At 41.6% G+C, this 23,160-nt stretch overlaps 1 protein-coding gene across 1 annotated transcript; it reads right to left on the reverse strand.

Moving 5' to 3' along the window:
* Positions 1–150: 150 nt before the first annotated feature.
* CCDC22 (coiled-coil domain containing 22) lies at positions 151–22,526 on the reverse strand. The gene is made up of 18 exons (XM_039350649.1): positions 22,392–22,526; positions 16,947–17,026; positions 15,100–15,277; positions 13,699–13,831; positions 13,499–13,605; positions 12,834–12,918; positions 11,958–12,127; positions 10,510–10,719; positions 10,232–10,288; positions 8,869–8,988; positions 8,410–8,529; positions 7,726–7,842; positions 7,513–7,614; positions 6,946–7,053; positions 3,937–4,032; positions 3,795–3,854; positions 2,372–2,446; positions 151–570 (listed from the first exon to the last, which is right to left on the reverse strand). Exons 2-18 carry the CDS (start codon positions 16,994–16,996, stop codon positions 457–459), a joined length of 1,902 nt encoding a protein of 633 aa, XP_039206583.1. The 5' UTR covers positions 16,997–17,026; positions 22,392–22,526; the 3' UTR covers positions 151–456.
* Between the last annotated feature and the right edge of the window lie 634 nt (positions 22,527–23,160).

Genomic DNA, 23,160 nt, shown 5'->3' on the forward strand with positions numbered 1-23,160 from the left:
CAAAGACAGCAGTGTTCAAGACCTTGTTTCCAAGCTATATGGACGCAGAAGCATCACATTTGGAGGCAGAGCATTTTGAAGTAGAGACAGCCTAAACCAGTCACGCACTGCAGCGTTGTGTTAATTCACAGCAGCAGTCCTAGTATTCTGAATAAAGAAAAGGGAAAAGGGGGGATTTTATTGTGTTTTTAGGAGAAAAGGAACAAGGGCCTTGTTTGAAATAATAAATGGAGGAAAGAATGTCCCCATTGCATATCTGTTTCCCTAATATAGACACAAAGGCTTCTACATTGTGTTCGAAATGTGCTGCATTTTGACTGGGTTTTTGCAGAGCCTGGAAGAATGAGCCCTGCTCACTCTCCCCACTTTTTCTGGCTAGAGGCACAGTAGAGTCTTAATGAAATGAGCTTGGTTGGACCCTTGAACCATCTAGAATTGTGTATCAAGATGGGATCTTCATGTCTCTCGGGAACGGCTGAGCAGTGATATATTTTCCTGCTTTATGGCCCGATAATCTCCAAGGATCCTCTCCAAATTGCTCAGGGTTTTCTTGCTGGTTTCACTCTCAATCTGGAAAGGGGAAAGAAACAAACGGGGCCATTATTTTAGATAGGAGGCATGCCCGCACACTCTGCAATCCATCATGCTGAATTAATCCATCAAAAACAGAGAAAAAAGATTGAAAATAATGGCATTCTGTTCCCCAAGTGTCACTCTCAGACCAGCAGACACCTTTTCTAAAATTATATTTTTATCCTTAATTATTACAGCTTTCTTTGACCATAAAAGAGATAGGGATATATAGAAAAGATTTTGAAAACCTTTTAGTTGGTGGGAGAACTTCATTTAAATTTTATTTTTATGGCATGATTATCTTTGGCTGTCAAGTGCTGTCATAACAGAATGGTTAAATATCCAAGTGGCAGCACCAGCATTTCCAAACTATTCAGGAGGATGGTGGTGTTGGTTTTGGTGACCTTATAGCTCAGTGGTTCTCAACCTGTGGGTCGGGACCCCATTTGGGGTCGAACGACCATTTCACGGGGGTGGCCAAACAAGGCTGTCCGCCATTTTTCCCCCCTTTTCTTTGGCCACGCCCCTGGCACCTGGTGATGTATAAGTGGTTGGGGGTCACCACAACATGGGGAACTGTATTATGGGGTCGCGACATTAGAAAGGTTGAGAACCACTGTTATAGCCCAAACCAAAGGTGATTTCCATAGCTTTTCATTATAGCTTTGATGCCAGCATCAAAAACCTTTTGGTAGTTTGCCATCAAAATTCAGTGGTTAGAATTTAGGGGGTTAGAGGATTCTATGATTTGCCATGCCTGTCTTGGAAGATCTGTTGTGATATTGCCAGGCTAATCATGTATCTAAAATTACAAATGCTTATCAGGGAAAAAAATAGTGCTTCCTCTACTTTTGCTTTTCTAATTAAGGGTTAAGAAAATTATTAAAAAAAAACCTGATTTCACTTTTATTCCTAAGGTTTGTGGGTTTTTTTTTTGTTTTGTTTTGTTTTGTTTTGCTAAATCAGGTTATGTTACGAACCCTTACCAAAACCTTAGATTTGAGGTTCCCAAACTGTGCACCACATGGCATCATAAAGCAAACTCACAGGGCACTGTGGGATATTTTACCACTTAATAAATGGATCTATTAATGAATTTATTGTGATGCCTGGGGCAACTCAGCACCCGATCTGGAACTGCTAAGGGTGCCACGAACCTAAAATGTCTGAGACTGTCTACGATAGACAAACATAAAAGGATTAATAGACATTGCTGTATAGGAAACTTAATTACTCAAAAAGCAGACAATATACACTACAAGATATAAAGACAGAACCTTCAATTCCTAGGGTCATAATCTTATTCCTGCTTAATGAAGAGAAAAATGAAACCAAGCAGGCAGTCGAGGTCAAACTTCTGATCTAGGACGATTCTGGCTTTTTAATAGCTGCCTCTATAATGACACTGGGCTTTTCATTAAAAAATAACCAAGGATATTGGTTGTTATCCCCAATTTTAGCTGAACGTATTAGGGGATTGCAGAATCAGAAAGCAACACAAATTATTAGTGAAATACATCATATTTTATACAGAGTTTAGAGAGGCTTTCACACATATTCTCTCACAAAACAATGAGGAAGGAGGGATAGAGCATCATGAGAAATCTATCAGAAAGGTAGAAGGGCAGCTATCTCTACACAAAAGAGCAACTGTTTAACAGCTATTTTATTTCAAGGAATGAAATGAACAGCTGTCCATATACTGAAACTAACGAATTTCAAATATGTACAAAGAGTGATAACGGTGTGAAAGCCATAGTGGTTTCCTTCTGCCATCTGTATTTCAAGTCAGACTCACCTGTTCCTCAAGATCCCGGATTTCTCGCAAGATGGTACCTGTGTCCTCAATAGTCTGGATCAGCTGACTGCAATTCTAAGGGAGGCAGAAATGGCAGCTTCAGCTGGGAAAGGTCCCAAATAGATATATTGCAATGTGGACCATCTTGGATGTATGACAAGTTAACTTTTATCAAAGGGCACATATTAGAAATATCCTTATAAGTTTATATAGCAGTGGTGGCGAACCTATGGCACAGGTGCCAGAGGCGGCACTCAGAGCCCTCTCTGTGGGCACGCGCGCCATTGCCCCAGTCCTAGGCCTTCAGCTGGGTTTTATAAAACCTTTTTGCTTTAGGCCTCCGCCGTGTGCAAAAAAAAAAAAAAAAAGGTCCAATCAGTCAATTTCAACTTCTTGCAGGGAAAATAAAAGATCTTGCAAAGATGAAATTGATTGATCAAACTTTTTAGTCCCACCCAGTTTGCCGTTACCACCATGGCCATGCCCATCCAATGGGCCACGCCCACCCAATGGGTTATACTCACCCGGCACTTGACGATGCATAAGTGGGTTTTGGGTTGCAGTTTGGGCACTCGGTCTCTAAAAGGTTTGCCATCACTGTTATATAGCCACATCACATATCTGCCCTCATACCGTGATTGTGTAGTGTTTCGTAGGACTATCTTTCAAGCTGTCCAGAAATGTGACTGATATGCAAAGCATCCGCACCTGGATGCTAAACAGTACTCAGTGTAAAAATTCCAATATATCAGTCCTGAAATACCCAACTGCAAAGTATTTACTGGGCTCAAATTAAGATCCTGGCTTTAAGCCTTAATGCTTGCAGCCAGACTATGGTAGGGACTGCTGGCCTCATTGCTCAACCCTCCCAGATGGTTCACTTGTATGGCCCATAGCCAAGACACCTCTTCTGCATTATCTTCAAACAGTGGCAGGACTTTCCTGGAGGAATGGCATGAGCATGGCAACTTGTGGCCCTTGGCTTATTTACAAGTATCTTTTGCAAGCAAGCCATTTGGTGCTCTCTAAAAGATAACAGACCCTTCCCTAGCAACCTCCAGGAGGAAAACTGAAGAGAGAGTTTGAAAGATAGAAAGGGAGGGGAAAAAAGAGTGTAGGGAAGATAAAAAGAAGGATATCAGAGCAGAAAGGTACCTCTATCCATTATGCCCTTTGTTCCCCCCTTTGTGCCTTTCTAGGAAATAAGCCGCTGTTCTCTTACAGGGATTTCTCTTCTCAATGTCAAAAGGCACTAAGACTTATCGCCATTCCTTCTACTGTTTCCATTGTAGTTCTAATATTCTAAAGTTAGCTTTGTGTTGTTTTTGGCTGATTATTTTCCCTTTAAAAGGCAGCATAAAAATAATATATTTCTCTCACACACATACTCTACTGCATATTATTGTGATAGAAAACCTCTCACCTCATGCAAAGCTGCCAAATACTTATACGCCTTCCTCACAGCTTCATCCCGCTTGGCATCCTGTGGAAAGAGACAAGGGGAAGGAATTCTTCAAAGTGCTGCTTAGGTGCCCTCCTACCCTTTTCTGATCCCTAGCCATTACCTTAAAAACCAGTTCATCGGTGACAGCAAAAGTCCGGTCTAGCTTCCCAGCAAGGCTATTAATCTCCTTTTGGAGCTCCTTGGTGTCGTGTAAGATCTTGGAAAGGAAAAGCAAATAGCCACACATTAAACCTGCAGCAAAGTTTTGCAAATGAGGAATTAACACATTTACTAATTGTCAATAAGAAATCTTTGAACAATGCTAAAATAATAGCAGCAATTATTGTAAACACTGTTAGGTGAAGGGCCTTCCTGATCATTAAAGCTCACTAGAATAGCCTTTGTTCAATGTAGACTGGCACAGATTGAGGGCTCTGTTGCATTCAAGAGGAGCAAAAGACAGTGAAGTTTAGACAGTTTGGTTGGAAAGAAGAGAGATAATTCCCTAGGAGTTCTCAAAGTATATCTTTAATGATGCAAGTAGTTTACTTTAATTTGGCAAGATTTTTATCTATACATGAGGAGCAGGAAATGGTTAGAAGAACCTCAGTGTGGGTTTTTTTGGGGGGGAGGTGGAGTCTTGATACTACTATAGTTTTACAATTAAAAGATGGCATGGGTCTACATGATACTGGATTCCTTGGCTGACCTATCCTGAAGTGCTAACATTTTATCACTCCTGTGGGCTCTTTCGGGCTGTGAGAATGTGATTAGACCCAAATCACCTATGAGCAACACGAGAGAGTGGACACTTAAGCCTGGCACTTTCTCAGCGGCCATGCCTGTCCTATACTTCTTGCCAATAGAAGCCACGGAGTAGTTGTAAGATGTACAAAGAGATTTTCATACATTCCTCTTGGAACCCAGCCAGGTGAAATGACAGATAATGAGAAAATCATTTATCATACACACTGGACTCAGCCAAAGTGAAGAAGAGTCAGACCACAATGAGTTTTTGCACAGAAGGAATTGGAAACCGTCTGCGCATAGCTGGGCATTATCCTTGTATACATACGCCTGTTTCTTTGCCTCTTACCTCTAAGGGAGGCAGATATGGGGGTGATATGCTTTATGCCTTATCAGTAATGCACTGTTACTCACTTCAGTCATGCTAAAGTGGCTATAGTCAAACAAGCAAATAAAACCATATCCAATGGAAGAAGTTATAACTGGTGAAACAACTTAATATAAATGACAGCAACACACAAAATGACAATACAGGAAAGAAAAACCTGCATAGGTATGTCTTCAGTAATGCTGACATTGAAGAAAATTGGTGCCAAGTCAAACCTGGCAGAGAAAGAATTTGACAACTGTAGTGGGGCATATCTGTAGATTTGACATGATTAAGATTTGGGGGTGGTGTGTGTGTATGGAGAGAATAAAAATTGCCTTTTAAAATCAGCTCAGGAATGGCATTACAAGAAACCCGAACAGATTCTGTACCCTCCCTTGCTGGGCCCTTTCACTGTGTCAAATATGCTGTTCTCGTGGCAACTCAGCACTTCAGCATCTGGCTGAAGTCATATGTTGAATAAAAGGCATGCCAGAGGGCAAAAACAACAACAACAAACCAGCAATCCATATCTGCAATTCATCAGCACATCCTTTGTAGACCCTCAAGAGTAAATGTTTCCAATAATATGTTTTGTTTTAAAACTGGGGTAATTTTAAAGGAGAATTTTTATCGCCTCCTCAACAAAAAAAATCAAGTATACTTTGTGTCCTATTGTCACCCACTGTTAAGAGCATGGCTCTTAAATCTAAGAAAATAGCGTACCCCTATAAAAACCTTTTAAGATCCAGTATTCACCTCTCTGCTGGCATAACACAATTTCCACTTGCATCCAAGAGCTATTTTTTCTGAAAGACTTCTATATAGCATTCCTAAAATGTTCATTAGTTTAGGCAGTAAAATTTATAGCAATGTACAGGAAGCAGGTCATTACTAAGGACTCATTTTACCATTACACCATCCTTATTTCTAGATTGGGCTGATCAACAGGTGACCAACCAGACAGATGACCAACCAAAAGAAGATAGTTGTTGGCATAGTAAATGCAGAATAAAACATGCTGCAAGGTTGGCCTTTTTGGTTTATGAGTTTGATCAATTTATGATTAGGTTACTGTAATAATCTCTTGGCAGGAATTTCTGATTCCTTTCTCCTTTCTTCCTTAGCCCACAACGAAACTGCTTAGACCAGTGTTTCTCAACCTCAGCAACTTTAAGATGACTGGACTTCAACTCCCAGAATTCCCCAAGCAGCATGAGAGATGAATGTGTGGGATTTACAGTATAGTGCTCGAGGATCCAAGTGACAGGAAGATCACTTAGTTGACAATATGTTCTCCCAATTGTAACCAACCCTAAATATATTATAGGTAGTCCTTGAGTTACAACTAGTGGTTTAGCAACTGTCTGAAGTTACAAAACACTGAAGAAAGTGACTTACAACAGAGCCGAGGTGGCACAGTGGTTAGAATGCAATATTGCAGGCTAATTCTGCTGACTGCCAACTGTCAGCAGTTTGACAGTTCAAGTCTCACCAGTTCAAGGTTGACTCAGTCTTCCATCCTTCCGAGGTTGGTAAAATGAGGACCCAGATTATTGGGGGCAATATGTTGACTCTGTAAAACCGCTTAGAGAGGGCTGTAAAGCACTGTAGCGGTATATAAGTCTAAGTGCTATTGCTATAAATGCTAGTGTCACAACAACCCCATGGCCACGTGGTCAAAATCCAGGCGTTGGGCAATTGGCATGTATTTACAAAGGTGGCAGCATTCTGGGGTCATATGATGGTCATTTGCAACCATCCCGGCTGGCTTCCAACAAGCAAAGTCAACGGGGGAAGCCAGATTCACTTAACAACTGTAGTGATTTGCTGGGCAACATGGAAAAAAGGTTGTAAAATCAGGCACAACTCACTTAACAACCCCTTTGTTTATCAATGGAAAGTCTGGTCCCAATTCTGGTTGTAAGTCAAGAACTACCTGTATAGTGGATTTACGGCACACACATTTGACACTGGAGAAAACACTTCCCAGGTACAGGCATCCGAGGGCTTTACCTTTGTGATCTCTTCCTTCTGTTTACAGATATTTCCAACAATCTCCAGGATGCGCTGGGTATAGGCAGAGCGAGAGATATCTTTGGGAAGAGATTCCACCTCTACCAGCTGTACATGGGGAGAAAATATGCAGAGGAGCACAAGGGTTGGTTTGTTGTTTTGAAGAAATTAAGATATTCTTCACACAGTACAGTATCACAATTTCGCTGAGCAGAACTTGAACCTTAGGATATTTAAAATGTAGCTATATTGGGCAAGCAGCGTTATCAGATATGAATAATACTGTATCCTAGCAAATCATTTTTTTATAGTTAATAATATTTATTAGACTCTATCTAATATATTTTCACCCATACCAAATATTTTGTAATTTCCCCAATTACAAAAATTAGAGCAATCATTAGCTAATATGCCCTAATTACAAAGGACACGGAAGCAGTAATCTAGGTGGAAGGATTCTAACTGTCATCTCTAAACAATCAGCCTTGGAGGGAACCATTTTCCCAATCACTTTCCTATGTATTGCAAGGATCCAAGTGCAGCAAACCAGTCAAACACATCACCAACCAGTTGTTTGTAGAGGTCATCCTTGCGCTTAGCCTCATCAGCGGCCAATCGGATCCGCTCGTGCAGCTCCCTGATCTCCAACAAGCGCTGTGATGATTCCAGCTGAAAGGGGAGGGGAGGGAGGGTCAGTATCACCAGCAGGTTGGCATCATCACCACCAGGTCTCTCTTCTGAAGAAGAAGGGTTTCCCTCACACCCCTTTCCTTGCATCACCTCCTTGGAATCATGGAGAGCCTTCAGTTCTCGGAACTCCTGGATGAGCGGTACTCGGTGTTTCTCCCATTGGGCCGCCAGCTGGATGACTCTTTGTGCACTACTCTCAACCAGCACCTGAAGGAAGAAACAAGGTGTTGGGATTCATAGTCCCACCAAGCTCTCCTCCCATATATATTTGCTATATTATGTCCTCTTCCCTTTATAGCAGAGCAGGGAAAGTAACAGAGATATGCTGCTTGTCTGCATGCATTAAAGCTCCTTTACCTCCACAATTTATGGGGAAAGGTTAAATATTTTATTCTCTTCAAGTGGACAGTCCCACTCTTTGGAATGGCCAGCTACAATACTAAGAATAACAAATTAGGAAGGTTGTAGCAAACTCATCTTAAGAAAAGTTTGTTCCAAACATGATCCAAGCGCTCCCTTTCCCCATTCCATCTACAAGGACAAACTTTTCTTCCATTCTCTGCAATCCATATCCATCAATTTTTTGCCCTTTAGTACTGCCACTGTGAGCAAGCCATAGAAAAGGTTTTGATCTCCCTTTCCAATGGCTCCATTAAGTCTACCATTATTTTAGAACCATTTTCACTTTTCACTGTATTTTTTCATTCCTAACTATTTGTACCTCCAAGGACTGTTTTCCCTTTTTCAGTCCAGCTCCCCTACCACTGTTGTCACCTGTAGCTTGGCCATGTTGTTCTCAGCATCAGGCAACAGTTCCACGGTGCATCCTTTCACACGCAGGACCTGTTCCTGCTCCGTCACTCCCATCTGCTGCTGCCGTACTTCCCCTTCCACCTGAGGCAGGAATAGATTCCTCTCAAAACAAACTCTGGAGGAAGCCCAGATAGCACTCTCACAGAAACATGACACAACAAAACCCCTGGAAAATCCCGCTATGTTCTTGCACAATCCCATTTGTTTCAGAAGGATTTCCATAGAAAGTGGATCATTTCCCCACAAAATCTCCCTAAATCATTCCATTGGCATCCTGCATCACAGGTTTTACTAAAATCCAGCGCCCATCCACTAGCCTTTTCCTTGCTGCAAGGTCTTGGGGTACAAAGGACACTTGACCATTCTTCCTTTGAGTTAGTATGGTCCACCCAGGGGACAATAACATTGCTCAGTTCTCACCTGTGTGAGGGTCAGCCCCAGTGTGGATATTTGGCCCTCCAGTTCCTCAATCTGTGCTATGAGATGACTCAATTCACTTTCCATATTTTCCAGTTCTGCTGCCTGGCTTTCTCGGAACTCCTGAGAACAAAAAAAAAAAAAAAAAAAAAAGAGGAAAGAAATCCAAAAGATATTCATTGAAAACAATGGTTTCGAAGTGCTGGAATTCTCTGTTCAGACATTCTATTCTTATTCTTGTCTGTGTTCTGTAAAACAGACAATTTATACTCTTGTCAGTGGGTATCATAGGCCTTAAAACAGCTTTATGTAAGAAACTGATTTTGTGTAACCGGGCTCCCTCTTTTTCCTTTGGACATAAACTACCCAAAGGGAAGCTAAGATTCATAGGACAGCAAGCAATCAGAGACTCAGGGAATAAGTCAGCTGGGGCCCAAGAAGCTTTGGAGATTGCAACCAGTGTCTTCCAACACATTTCTTTCGTCTTCCTCCCCCAATTTTGTACCTATCTTTAGCCGCAGCCTATCATAAGAGTTTAGATTGGCTTATAGGGTACAGTCAGCAGAGGAGCAGGGGCTGTACTGTTAACGCAGTGCTTCTCAACCTTGACAATTTTAAGGCATGTGGACTTCAACTCCCAGAATTCCACAGCCAGCATTGCTGGCTGTGGAATTCTGGGAATTGAAGTCCACATGCCTTAAAATTGTCAAGGTTGAGAAACACAGTGTTAACGTAATATAGAGTCAGATCTTCTATTCGCTTTTGCTGAAAGCTTCATGATTTCATGTTATTTGTGCTCCAAACCTTTGGAATAAGGAAAGCCAAGAGTACATTTTAAAAGCCATATGCATTCGGAATGGCGCTTCAAAACATTTAGCAGGATCTCTCTTTATGTTTATTAGGGAGACTTTCCTGCAGCCACAATGTTATACATTTGCTTTCAGGACTAAGCAACACCCCCCCCACCCACCACCATTTTAAAATTCTGCAGAAGAGTTTCTGTTTTGTATTTGAAGTCTGCATAAATTAAAGCTTTTGAAGAGGACAGACACTCCCTGAGTTTGGTAACTAAGTGTGAACTCAGCAATTTAAGGCAAGCAGTGCACAAACCTGAAAATGGAGCACCTTTGAATAGAATATTAAGATGCAAAACAAGTTGTGGTCAATAGTGAATGATACCTATTGAAGTTCTATGCAGTGAAGCCAAAAAGTCACAACAGGCCACCCAATTAAAATTTGCTATCCAACCTATTCTTCTGAAACATCCTATAATATGTAAGCAATCCTTTTCCAAAATATGCATAGAATGAGCTAAACAAAATGGGCTGAGTCCCCCCCCCATACATCTTAAACTGCCCATGTTTACCTGTTCCGATGTCCGAGAGTTTGGCAAAGTCTTCACCTGTGTTGGGATTTCTGCATCCTGTTGGGGGAGAATGGAAACGGAAGATCTTCAGGTATTTTACTTCTTCTGTCCTTCCCAACCAATATTACTTTGACCAATAGACTTCTCCAACTGATGTCTACTGAAGAATTCAAGTCACACTGATCTACTCAGACAAAGCAACAGCTCTCTCACGCATACCCTGGTTTAAAATCCTAATTTCCCCACTTCAAATTAAAATCAAATATTTTCCCTCATACCTGCTTGTAGGCCAAATGTTGCGTGTGGGTGAAGCGAGAGCCCTTGGCTAGCGCACCAGCCTGCTCATGGCCAGCACCGAATGTCTCTAGTAGCTGTAGCAGCTCTCGGCTGGCTGTCCCTTGTTGAGATGGGCCAGCACGAGGGGAAGCTTGTCGTAGCTGGTCCAAAAGTCGTTGGTGCAGTCGTTGGTACTTCCATTGGCGGTATTCCTGAGAAAGGGGCAATATGGGGGGGGGGGAGGTGTGTGTGCCAAAGTATTAAGAGTGGGAAGTTATAAGCAGCATCCCTGGAAATAGCAACCACCTACACTGTGTTTGCTGCACATTAATTTTATTCCTTTGCTGCAGTAGCAGAGTAGCTACGTCCTTCAAATATTGCTGAACTGCAACACCCAGCAGTCTTCGCCAGCACAGTCAATTAAGGAAGCTGCCAAAGTGTTCACTTCAATAATGTTTGATGGATGGTGGTTCCCAGCCCAGAGGTTCAAACTTTGGTTAGATTGAGAGGTCTGAAAATCAAATAACAGAAAACATTGACACTTATCTATGCAGGTATGGAACATTTATCTGCACAGAAAATCCAACATCTAGCAGGGTATCCTGCATACTCTGGAAAAGCATTATTAAGAACTTACAGAAAGGTGCAATCTGAGAAAAAGAAGAGATTGGCCTCTTTTACTTGGGCAACCTCTGAAAGCAGGTAGGAAAAAGAGAATTTGGACTTCCCCACTTCAGAAGGGCAGTAAGCCAAGGATGTATTAAGCATGCCCAGGTAACAACTCCGCTTTGTAAGCTGTACTGCTTGTCAGTTTGCTTCTGGGTGCAATTCAAGATCCTGGTCATTACCTTGAAAGCCCTACACAGTATAGGGCCTGGTTACTTGAGGGACTACCTGTCTCCCATAATAACTGCCCAGTTGATTCAACCTTGCAGGGTTGGCAAGCTCCTAGTTAGTACATTTGATTAAACAATTTTATCTATTGGGACCTTAGAAGGGTGCCCTCTCTCTACAAGCACCTATACTCTGGAATGAAGCACTGCCTGAGATTTGGATGGTCCCCCCTCTGCTACTGTTCAAAAGAGCAGTGAAGACCTGATTCTTTACCCAGGCTTTTGGCAAGGGGGAGGGACAGCCCTTGTTTCACTCCACCTGGCCTGCTCCACTTGTCATATTTTATTGATTCTCTCTTGTGTTTCATCGTTGTGAGCCATCCAAAGTTATTGAGAGTTAGGCAGCACACAGGTTTACTACACAAGTTTAATACGTTAAGCTGAATTGGGTAAACCTTTCTTCCAGCCTCAGTTCCTCCTTCCACATAAGGCCATCCTTAAGGGCACTGAGCTTTTGTGAGATAAAAATGTGAGAATCACTACTAGTTGCTGTTATCCTACCACCAGGGGACATGAAGTGGTAGGTAGGTAGCTTCCATTCACTCCTTACTGCCCACCTCTGGGGTCATGCGGGAACCAAGCCCCTGGCTCTTCCACTCGCTGTCCCACTCTTGTGCTGCACTCAGCTCAGCCATATTAAGCTCCAACAGGGATGGCACCAAGGTTGCAGGTTGAGGAAGCTGGGCTGACACAGGAGGCAGGAATTTGACAAAGAATTCTCTCCTCTCTAGAGAGAAGAAAATAATACCAGTCACATCTACTCAAAGTGGTTAGTATTTCTTTCAAAATCCCAAGTGGACAAATGGCTATTAAGTGAGAAGTTTCCACAAACTTCTCCTGGGAGATAAGTTGTTTTTTTTAAACACCTTTGTCATATTTCAGTGTGAGAGGCTCAAGAGTAATAAGCATACACTGCCTATATGAATATTCTGGAAATTTCACTCTATTTCTTTTTTAATAACTGAGAAGGCAAGACAAGAATATCAATTACATAAGAAGCACCCAATACCTACTAAGCAAAGAACCCCGGGAAACTGGAAGTCTCAGATAAAACTACAAGTTATCTGAGCAGGAACACAATGTCCATGTTTTGTTCTGGAATTTCCACAATTCTCAGTTCCACAATCCAGCACTTACTGCATACTAAACCCAAGTTTGTGTAACTATAGAGAATATAGAATAATATTTCACTTTGCTGACCATCTTCCTGATCTTCTCCTTTTGTCTCCTATGTCTGAAAATTGTAAAATTCTTGTGATGCACTCTTTCCTTCTCATTTGTATAGCATCATGTATGGAACTTCATAAACAACCATCTCCCCGGCTGTACAAAAGTTTTCTTTTGAGGATACAAAATCTATAGGCTACACCAAAGAGAACAATTCAGTATCAAGAACAGTATTCCTTTTTCTTGAGTGTAGAAGCAGAACCCACCTGGTGATACTTTCCCAATAAATGGGTCTGACTCCTGTGGCAGGATCAATCGTTGCGCCTGGAATTGTTTCATTAAGCGTGAACCCTGGCAGGAATGAAAGGAAAAAAGGGTCTGAAGAACAAATAATTGTCTTTTTTTTTTTTAAAGAAAAAAAGAAAAACCCAAGAACACCAGAAAAGTTGTATAAGGACAAATGAAAGAATTAAGGCTGGAAAACAAAAATGCAGAAATAAAGCATCAAAGCAGAGGGAGATAGGAAAACAAATTACCCAGTGGACTGTGCACGCCAGGAGAAAACATCCGGTTTTTTTGCTTGCATTTGCAAATCAATGAATACATGTTTGCTTAATTTAATATCTCTCAGCATGTTTTGTTCAGAATCCTATGGCTAGGATGTTGTAGACTTTGAGAAACTATTATCAACAGGAACAGAAATATTGTTGTGAAGCAAAAATGAATTAAGAAATACTGGGAAAAGAAGATGGCTGCTCTGGGAGTTAAGAGAAAGATTCAAGAGTCACCAGGGGCTCTGCATTTCTTCAAAGGAGTTTTACGATTCACAAGGATTAGAAACTTCTTTTAAAAGTTGGTTCTTGGGAATAAAAGTGCTGTGCCAGATTTTGCGTATCAAGCTATAGCATAAGCTGAGGAGGGGGAAACTAACCTGCAAAAGCTGCAAGCCAGGAGTACGACAGGCAGGGGGTACCCATGGGATGGCCAGTTGCCCCTTGATAGTAGCAGCAATGGCTCTGTGAAGAGTGGCAGACTTGCCTGCAAGGAAAAGCAGTTTAAACACACAATTACAATTTGTAGGTTTGGCCTTTAGTATCCTGATTTTTCTTTAAAACCCTGAGTCCTCCATACCCACAGGCTGGTTGGCATCTTCTGAGGCATCTCGTGGGAACTTCTCTACCAGGAAGAGGAGAAGGCGTCGGATTTCAGGCTCATTGCTGTACAAGAATGTCTGATAGCCAACTTCCCCTTGATATCCCAAGTCCTAGATGGCAGAAGAGTGAAACAGGATTAGCAAGGATTAGAAATAAGGTTCTTTGCGTATCAGCTTTGAAGTACCAGCCACTGAAAATACATGGGTTTCAATCAATCAAAACAGAGCTGGAAGGAACCTTGGAGGTCTTCTAGTCTAGTCCTGCTCAAGCAGGAGACCCTATATCATTTCAGAAAAGTGACTGACCAGTCTCTTCTTAAAAACCTCCCTGTTGAAGCACCCACAACTTCTGCCGGCAAACTGTTCCACTGGCTAATTGTCCTCACTGTTAGGAAGTTTCTCCTTAATTCCAGGTTGCTTCTCTCCTTGATTAGTTTCCATCCATTGTTTCTTGTATTACTCTCTGGTGCTTGGAAAATAAATTGACCCCCTCTTCTTTGTGGCAACCTCTCAAATACTGGAATACTGCTATCATGTCCCCTCTAGTCCTTCTTTTCTCTAAACTAGCCAAACCCAAATCCTGCAACCGTTCTTCGTATGTTTTAATCTCCAGATTTTTAATCATCTTAGTTGCTTTTATCTGCAGTTTTTCCAAAGTCTCAACGTCTTTTTTATAATGTCGTGACCAAAACTGGATGCAATATTCCAGGTGTGGCTTTACTAAGGATTTATAAAGCAATACTAGTATTTCACATGATTTTGATTCTATGCCTCTGTTTATGCAACCAAGGATTGTATCAGCTTTTTTGGCTGCTGCTGCACACTGCTGGGTCATATTTAAGTGACTGTCCACTAGGACTCTCGCAGTTACTGTTTTTGAGCCAGGTTTCACCTAATCTGTACTTATACCTTTGGTTTTTCCCACCTAAGTGTAAAACCTTGCTTTTCTCTACATTAACTTTCATTTTGTTGGACAGGGCCTGTTGTTCAAGTCTGCCAAGATCTTTTTGGATCCTGAGCTTGTCTTCTGGGGTGTTGACTGCTCTTGCCATTTAGTGTCATCTGCAAATTCGATGAGTTCCCCTTCTCTTCCCTCATCTAAATCACCTAAGTTTAATTCTGTCATCTAAGTTTGAAAAACAAGTGCTAATTATTATTAGTTCCTGATCTGAAAGTTTTGATCTTAGGGTATTCTTTTGTTACCCCACACATCTGATGGGAAATAATACCAGAGGAAGGACTAGTTTTACCAATTCCACACAACAAGGACCTCAGGTTTAAAAAGAGCAACTTACTGTACTAGAGACCAGCTGATTTTTCAGAATAAGAACTACTTCAGGAGACAATATTTCATCCTTCATGCATCAGGATCCACTTACCTGACAAGCCTGGGCCAGGCTCATGCCTATCCGAAAACGGGCAGACATGCCTGGAGGGAGAACATGGCTCAGATTTGCTCCGACAGACGGATTGATGACCCGCAGGCAGCGTACCACAGATTCAACAATCAATTCGGTAGTGAACTCACGGATGCTCTGAACCTCCTTTGGAATATCCCTAGGTGGGAAGGGGAGGGGAGAATGGTAGAGCAAGGATTATACTAGGTACGAACTCACCTTTACTTCTCCTTTGCTGGGAGAGGAAAGCCTGCACTTCTTCTCACACCCAATTATTAAACTGCAACAGAAACTACATTGGACAGCACATGTCTGTCCAGTATCACAGTCAAAGGTGGCCTCTGAGCTAAAAAATGTAATGTGCATAAGCTGACAGACTGCCAACCACTGCACCTTTTAGTACTGTTGAATCTTAATACAATCTCACTCAGTCAGTTATCTGTCCAAGCTGCCCAGTTGCGGAGGATGCTGAATAAAGGTAACAGGGCTGAAAACTAAGGGAAGAAAAACTGGAAAATGAGGACCAATTGCCCTTCCGTGTATGTTTAAGCATTTTTCCTGGCTCTTAGTTTTCACATCTCCATAGCTGCACTGCAACTGAACAGGAGTAACCTTCTATAGCTAACAATTTCTTCAGAGTGCTCCTGCTTATTCAGTGTAGTGAGTCAGGTTACAATCCCTGACATGCCTTTATCAATTAAGCAGTGGACCCACAGCTGTGAGCCAAGCTGCTACTTTTCTCAGGCCCCTAGACTCTCATCTGTGCTTCAGGAATACTGAGCGCTTAATGATAGTAAAGATCAATATGGATTCTCGTTTGAAAGAGAATATAGTGACAGCATTGGGATTCTGCAAAAATATTGGTTGCTTTGAGGACTACTGTGGTTCCACATCTTTTAAATGTCTGCATGCCCATTTCAAATTTTGCTGGATTTATTGCTTTCTAGCAGGCTTGCACAACTCATGACTCACCAGCCAAATGTTTCAAGTAGGCATACGAGGACAACTTAGGAAGAACTTAATATAAATCTTGGAATTGCAAAGATAAGATGGTCTCCAAATTCTTAGTGGAACACTATACCTGACTAGGGTTTACCTTCAATCAGTGGGGCTATTAATCTTATGGATCTGCTTTTTAACACTAATTATTATTGCTATTCAAAGGGAATCATGGGATCGCCAATAAAGGTTTGCACGCCAATGATTAAGCTATTCATCGTTGCTAAGCAACTGTCAGTTGCTTCCTCCCACACAGCATTCAGAAGCAGTGAAATACCTAGTTGGGTACATAGCCAGAATATCTACAGGACAGCCAAGTTCTACAAGCTAAGGCTAGAAACCAGAACGACACCTTGGACAAGCAAACTTGATTGCTTATTTTTGCCAAAGTTCAGAGGAAATTTTTTCCATAAAGCAATGGCAAATCAGATCTCCTGGATAATTTCAGTCAGCACTTTGTTCCATGGGTTCAACTTTATTACAGCTCATAATATTAGAGCTCTAGTTAGATTTTCTAGACACCTGCAGAGTTTTTGTGTTCCAAAACACAAACATTGAAATAGGGAGCAGCATGTCATCACATTACATAAAAATTAAGAAGATGGAGACCTAGTTTGTCTTTAGATGGGAGAGCACCAAGGCTGTAGATTAGTAAGAAGTGATGGGAAAGAAAACACTTCATGTGTCCATGAAGTCATCATCCATCAAGCCAAACTTAAAGGTGTCTTTGCATTTAAGCAAAAACAAAGCTCCCACATCAAATCACTTCCTTGCTATTCTCATCCAACAAACCTCCTGCATACACACAGCACACATAAAGATGGCCTTACGTCCCAGAGAGGCGGAGGGAATGTATCAGGATCTTGTCCACTTCTTCCATGATGCCGGGACATCTAGGACAAAGGAATGCCTGGTAGAAAAGGATGGCTCAATGTTACAAGAGAGCTAATAGTTTACAGCAGCAAAACTCAAGCAAGGAGTTTTCAAGCAACCACTTCATGTCCTTGGGATATGGAGAATTCTTTATTCCTCCCTAGCTCTATTTCCCAGCTGCATTTCAACTAGCTTACCATGAGTAAGTTCTCAAATGTTATTTATCTACCAACAGTTTTTACTTATTTGGTGATCTACACATAACCCTTTAAATAATTTCTGATACTCAATGACCTAAGAAGAAAGAAAAGCTAAGAACAAAGCATTTCTAATTGAAAATAACTTCTCTGCTCAATTAATTCAGTTAATTCTTGCTATGGTGAACCAGCCTAGATTATAGCCGAAATTTAGGGCAATGATTTCTGGTTTTCTAATACACAAGATTCTCTTATACACAAGAGTACATAAGAACTGCCACCCTGAATCAGCTCAAAAAATCTAAAGAGCCTTTTTTGCCACAATAATGTCCAATGGATATTTCCAAAAACTTAAGAGCGGGACACACAGGTGATTGTGGCTTTCAAGGTTTGTTACTAGAGTCTCAAATTTCAGTATTAAACTTTTTTAAAAAATGAATTTCCATGCAGCTTTTCTGTTAATATCCTCCCATACATTTATCCTCTTCTACTTGTCCTTTTAAAACATGTAAGCCAGCAGCAACCACAAATTCTAGTAGCAGTGAGTTCCATATTTTGCGGTTACCTGAAATATTTGTTTCTCCCATTCTCCCATTTTATTATTCATAACATTTTACTGACTGACCTAGTAGGAAAATGCATCTTGTCATAATTTTATTGAGCTTTCATTCCTACCCCCTCTTAGCTGTCTTCCTTCTTCTCCCAAAATGTTGAGCTATATAAATCTAAGAAAGCCAGTTTGGTAGGGTAGCTAAGGAAGAGGACTAGAAAACTAGAGCCCTAGGAAGGAGGCAATGGCAAGTCATTTCCAAAAATTGCGTCAAGGAAATTGCAGAGAATAGTCCAGGCAATTGCCAGTTCACATTGACTTGAAAGAGAAAAAAGAAAATACAGCCAGGTCTGAACAGTGGTTTAGTTCACATATCACACTGATCAATACAGGTGGTCCTTGATTTATGATCGCAATTGAGCCCAACATTTTTGTTGCTAAACAAGACAGTTGTTAAGTGAGTTTTGCCCCATTTTACAACATTTTTTGCCACAGTTAAGTGAATCACTGCAGTTGTTAAGTGAATCATGTGGTCATTAAGTGAATCTGGATTCCCCCATTAACTTTGCTTGTTGGAAGCCAACTAGGAAGGTTTCAATGGTGATCACATGACCCCGGGACAGTGCAACTGTCATAAAAACATGCCAGTTGCCAAATACCCGAATTTTGATCATGTAACCGTGGGAATAATGGTATATCCTTATATCATTTCAGACAGGTGGTTGTCCAATCCTTTCTAAAAAAAAACAACTCCAGTGATGAAACACCTACAACTTCTGAAGGCAAGGTGGTTAATAGTTCTCACCGTTAGGAAGTTTCTCTTTAATTCCAAGTTGAAATTTCCTAATAGTGAGGACTTCTGCCTTCAGAAGTTATAGGTGCTTTATCACTGGAAGTTTTTAAGAAACGACTGGACAGCCACCTGTCTGAAATGGAACAGGATCTCCTGACTGAGCAGGGGGTTTGACTTGAAGACCTCCAAGGTCCCTTTCAGTTCTATTCTGATTGACTGAATGCTGCAACAGTCGTAAGTGTGAAAATGGTCATAAGTCACTTTTTTCAGTGCCGCTGTAACTTTGAACAGTCACTAAATGAACAGTTGTAAGTCGAGGACTATCTGTAGTCTTAATGTACAATATGTACTGTTTAACATACAATGTGTAAACCACATTCATGGACTGTTCTACAAATCATGGTTAAACATGACATAGCATAGTGCATATACTCAGCCAACAATGTGTCTGCATGTAAAAGAGAAATGGGCAAACTATGGCAAACTTTGATGGATGAAAAATGTCCAGATAATTGTTCAGCTACATGTGGAATGGATGAAGCTGCCAAAACCTTAGCAACTGAGACATTATAGGTGAAATAGATTAGAACACTAAAAGCCCGGGTTATATCTTATGGTAAACTTTCCCCTTATTGGTAGTCTGGCTCCCTAGGGCAGCCTTCACCAACACCTTTCAAATATAGAGATAATAAATTTATTGAATCAACCATTGCTCGTATTTGTACAACAGGGGTGAGTTTTTACCTAATGTTGCAGCAAAAACAAACCATATTTGGGTATTTTGTGAATTAGGCCTGTAAATACCATAGCCCTCAGCCATCATGATAAACTGTGCTCAGGAGATGGAAGTCCTGGTCAACCCAAAGAGTCAGAAGAATGCACTGCCAAAATGGGAGGAACTCAGAAAAAGATTGCCATGACAGGCAGCCACAATGTTCTCTTTTCTGATGCAATGTTCAAGACCTAGTTTGAGACCAGAGTTCTCTTCTAAAGTAGGCTCAAGAAACATGACACTCCTACTCCAAGTGCAGCTGTTGCTGCCTCCAGAGAAACAGTGGGTCGACTTTTTCAGACCATACAAAGTTCTCTACCCTAGGCTCGCGGCCATCTTTGACTTTATCAGGAAGTACAGCAATTTCCTTTTAGACATTTGACTTTTAATTAACTTATTCATAAATAGTGAGATGTATTGGGGAAACGTTGCTGCTTTTGGCTGGTTTTTTTGTTACATTTTTGTTAAGAGTTCAGAGAAATTCATTTTTTTAAAAAGAGAAGAAATATTTTGAAATTTTTAAAAATTGCCATTTCAGATTGCATAACTGCACTACAACACATATAGAAGGAAAGAGATCTCCCCCAATCTAGCATAATCTTGATGGCCAGGCTGGCTGAAAATTTTGAGAGCTGCAAGTCCAATATAGCTTGGAAGTCATTGAAATGAAAGACTGATGCATAAGGTTGCCAAAGCAGGACTGTACACCTTCCTGCATTACTACTACTGTGATAGAGTTGGTTATCAGTACAGCTTCCAATCAGCTCATCTTTCATGTTTTGTTATTTTATTTATATCCACCTTTATCACTTTTATAAACTCAAGGCAGAAAATAGATCTAATACTTCTTCCTCCTCCTATTTTCCTGACAACAACAATAGCAAACTGACTGAGTGTGACTTGCCCAAAGACACCAGACACTTTTCATGCCTAAGGCAAGGCCACGGACTCCCAGTTTTTAGTCTGGTGCCTTAACCACTAGACCAGTGGTTCTCAACCTTTTTATACCGGCGACCCCAATCATAAGGACGTGGTGCGCATGCGCAGTGCGCATGCGCGGCGCCCCCCCAAGCACAGCGCGCAGGCGCCCCATGCATGGTGCGCAGGCGCGGCGCGGCGCACATGCATGGCGCCGCCAGCTGAGAAAAAAAATGGCAGATCGCGTTGTTTGGCGACCCCCGTGAAATGGTCGTTCGACCCCAAATGGGGTCGCAATCCACAGGTTGAGAACCGCTGCACTAGACTAAACTGGTTCATAAAATACATTTTGGTATAGACAGCTGTTTTTTGTCCTTGCAGACCAACACCATGGCACTGTAAGCCAATATCTGTATCCTTTCCAGTGAGGCTTAGGGATGAAGTATGGGACTGAAACAACATTGCTCACATTTGTGATCATCTCTGGAGAGAGTAGAATGGAGGTAGTTCATCCATCCTTGCTGTCCTTGAACTATCAATGGCTTTGGATACCATCAACCATGATATCCTTCTGAACTGGCTCCAGGAGTCAGGACTTTGGGGGGGGGAAATGTTGGTTATCCACTTTTTTCCAAAATCAGTTGTAGTCACTGTTGGGGGGAGGAGAGAAATCTGTCTCATGGCCTCTCTTGTATAGGCTGCCTCAGGGCTCAATTCTCTTTCCATTCTTGTTTAACATCTAGATGAAGCTGCTATGTGGTGTCATTTTAAGGCATGGAGTAAGATATCAATACACTGACAATACCAAGCTGCATATCTCCTTCCCTGGCTGGCCAAGTGATGCTTTGGACTGGAGCATCTGTCTCAATGCCTGGAGACTACGAGAGAATGAATGGGGAAGAACAGGCCCTAACTAGATGGAGTGGCTTTTGGTTTTAGGCCTTCCTGGATCTAGCAATTTTTCATTTTTAGTTCTGAATGGGGCTACGCTGCTGTGGATAGAACAATGTGTGCAATGCGAGAACAATGAATTCTCTTGGACTCATAGCTCCTGTGCAATGAGCAGGTGACAGTCATGACCAGAGATGGGAGGATGGTTGCATAGTTTTGTGTTGTGCCTCAATTATGGATCAGGAGGCACTGCATAGTTCAGGGGTAGGCAACCTTGGCTCTTTTATGACTCGTGGACTTCAACTCCCAGAATTCCTGAGCCGTTGAAGTCCAGAAAGAGTCAAGGTTGCCTACCCCTGGCATAGTCAATCATGTTTTGGTCACCTCCCAAGTGGGTTACTGCAATATAGTCTACATGGAGTTGCCCTTGAAGAACACCCAGAGGTTTCAGTTAGTCCAAAATGCAATTGCCTGGTCAATTATGGGTGTGCCTCGTCATTCTCATGTTATATCTTGCTCTGGCTCCCAATTTACTACCAGGTGCAAAACAAAGTGCTGGGAGTATGAAGCCAGGGTATTTGAGGGATCTTATTCCATTTCTATTCATCCCATTAGATTGGGCAGAAGGACCATGCTTCGGATGCTGTTGATTAAGGACTGTCATCTAAGAGGACCCAGGAAAGCCTGCCCTCTAAATTTAAAACATCATATAACTGAGGTTACATTGGGCCTCAGTCTGCTCACCTTTCAGAAAGCTTTGAAGACCTGGTTATTTTCCCAGGCATGGGGGTTGGGAAAGTGAGCCCCCACTCTTAGTACATGGTGCATTCACTAGCTACTTTATGTTCCGGCTGATTGTGAAATTTACTTTTTGTATTACATTTATATTGTTATCTTTTAGTTTTCGTCAGCGTGCTCAAGTCACTTCCGTGGGATGGGCGGCGGCAGAATAAAATAAATATATTTTACACTGCGGAATAGCTTTTCCAACCTGTGCACACCTCCAAATGTTTTGCGCTCAGCTGTTCTCATGCCAGACAGTTGAGTAAAGCATTCGCCTACTGCTCCGAAGACTCCAATAAGCAATCTAGAGCACCATCAAGTCGACTCCTAAAAGGCGCCCGAAGTCTTCGAAAAGAGGAAACGGAGGCATTCAGCCACAGAGGTTGCTACAGTTTTAGAAGGGTTGAAATAAAATCTAGCAGGCATTTCCTAATTTCAGAAGGTTCCGCAAGGAAAGAAAAGGAAATAGGCTGCGGGGGAAAAAGATCGAATACTCACCGATCCGAGGTGGGCCAGGCACTCAGTCACAGGACCCACCACAGAGTACGATGGGAATTGTAGTGCAAATCTCCTACTACTGGCCTTCCCCTGCGCCTTGCACGTTGGGACTTGTAGTGCGGGACCCACGGCAAAAGCGGGGAGTGGAGTAGAGATATTATAGACTAACACGATTGTAGAGGAAATTTCTGCGCACGCTGCGAAAGTCTTTGTTTCGAAGGATTCATTAAAACCCGCGGAAAAATACAAGCTCTTTAAAGTGCCTCTGTTGGGCTAGCGGCATCTTTCTTTTCAAAGCAATTTTGCCAGCAGACACATTTTTTTTCTTTTTCATACTGATTTTATTTCATATGAAAAGTGTGATTTGCTACTACTGCTGCTGCTTTTAAGAATTGTCCTACAAATACCAATTGATTTATCTCTGATTGAGAGCTGTTGTGTTGGAGACATTAATTTATATGAAATATAATCAATTCTTATTATTAGGAGTTAAAATAACTAACAAATGTTCTTTTTAGCTTTTCACAACAAACGCTTCCATTGATGAACACTCTCGGGTACCCACAATGCTCCACGTGCCTTTCCTCTTAAATTCACTTCCCAAATCAGATGCATTTAATTCATATCCTGTTTTTTTTCTAGGAGCAAAATGTGAGGAATCCTCAATTTAACTTCACGGCAATCTCTTAAGTAGCTTGGTTTAAGAGAAAGCAGCTCTGTAAGGTCACTCCGAGCTTTATGGTCAAATAGTGACTTGCATCTGGGTGCT

The sequence above is a fragment of the Crotalus tigris genome, unplaced genomic scaffold, assembly GCF_016545835.1.
Source record: "Crotalus tigris isolate CLP2741 ecotype Arizona unplaced genomic scaffold, ASM1654583v1 scf7180000018343.506757, whole genome shotgun sequence".
In the NCBI taxonomy this organism is placed as follows: domain Eukaryota; kingdom Metazoa; phylum Chordata; class Lepidosauria; order Squamata; family Viperidae; genus Crotalus; species Crotalus tigris.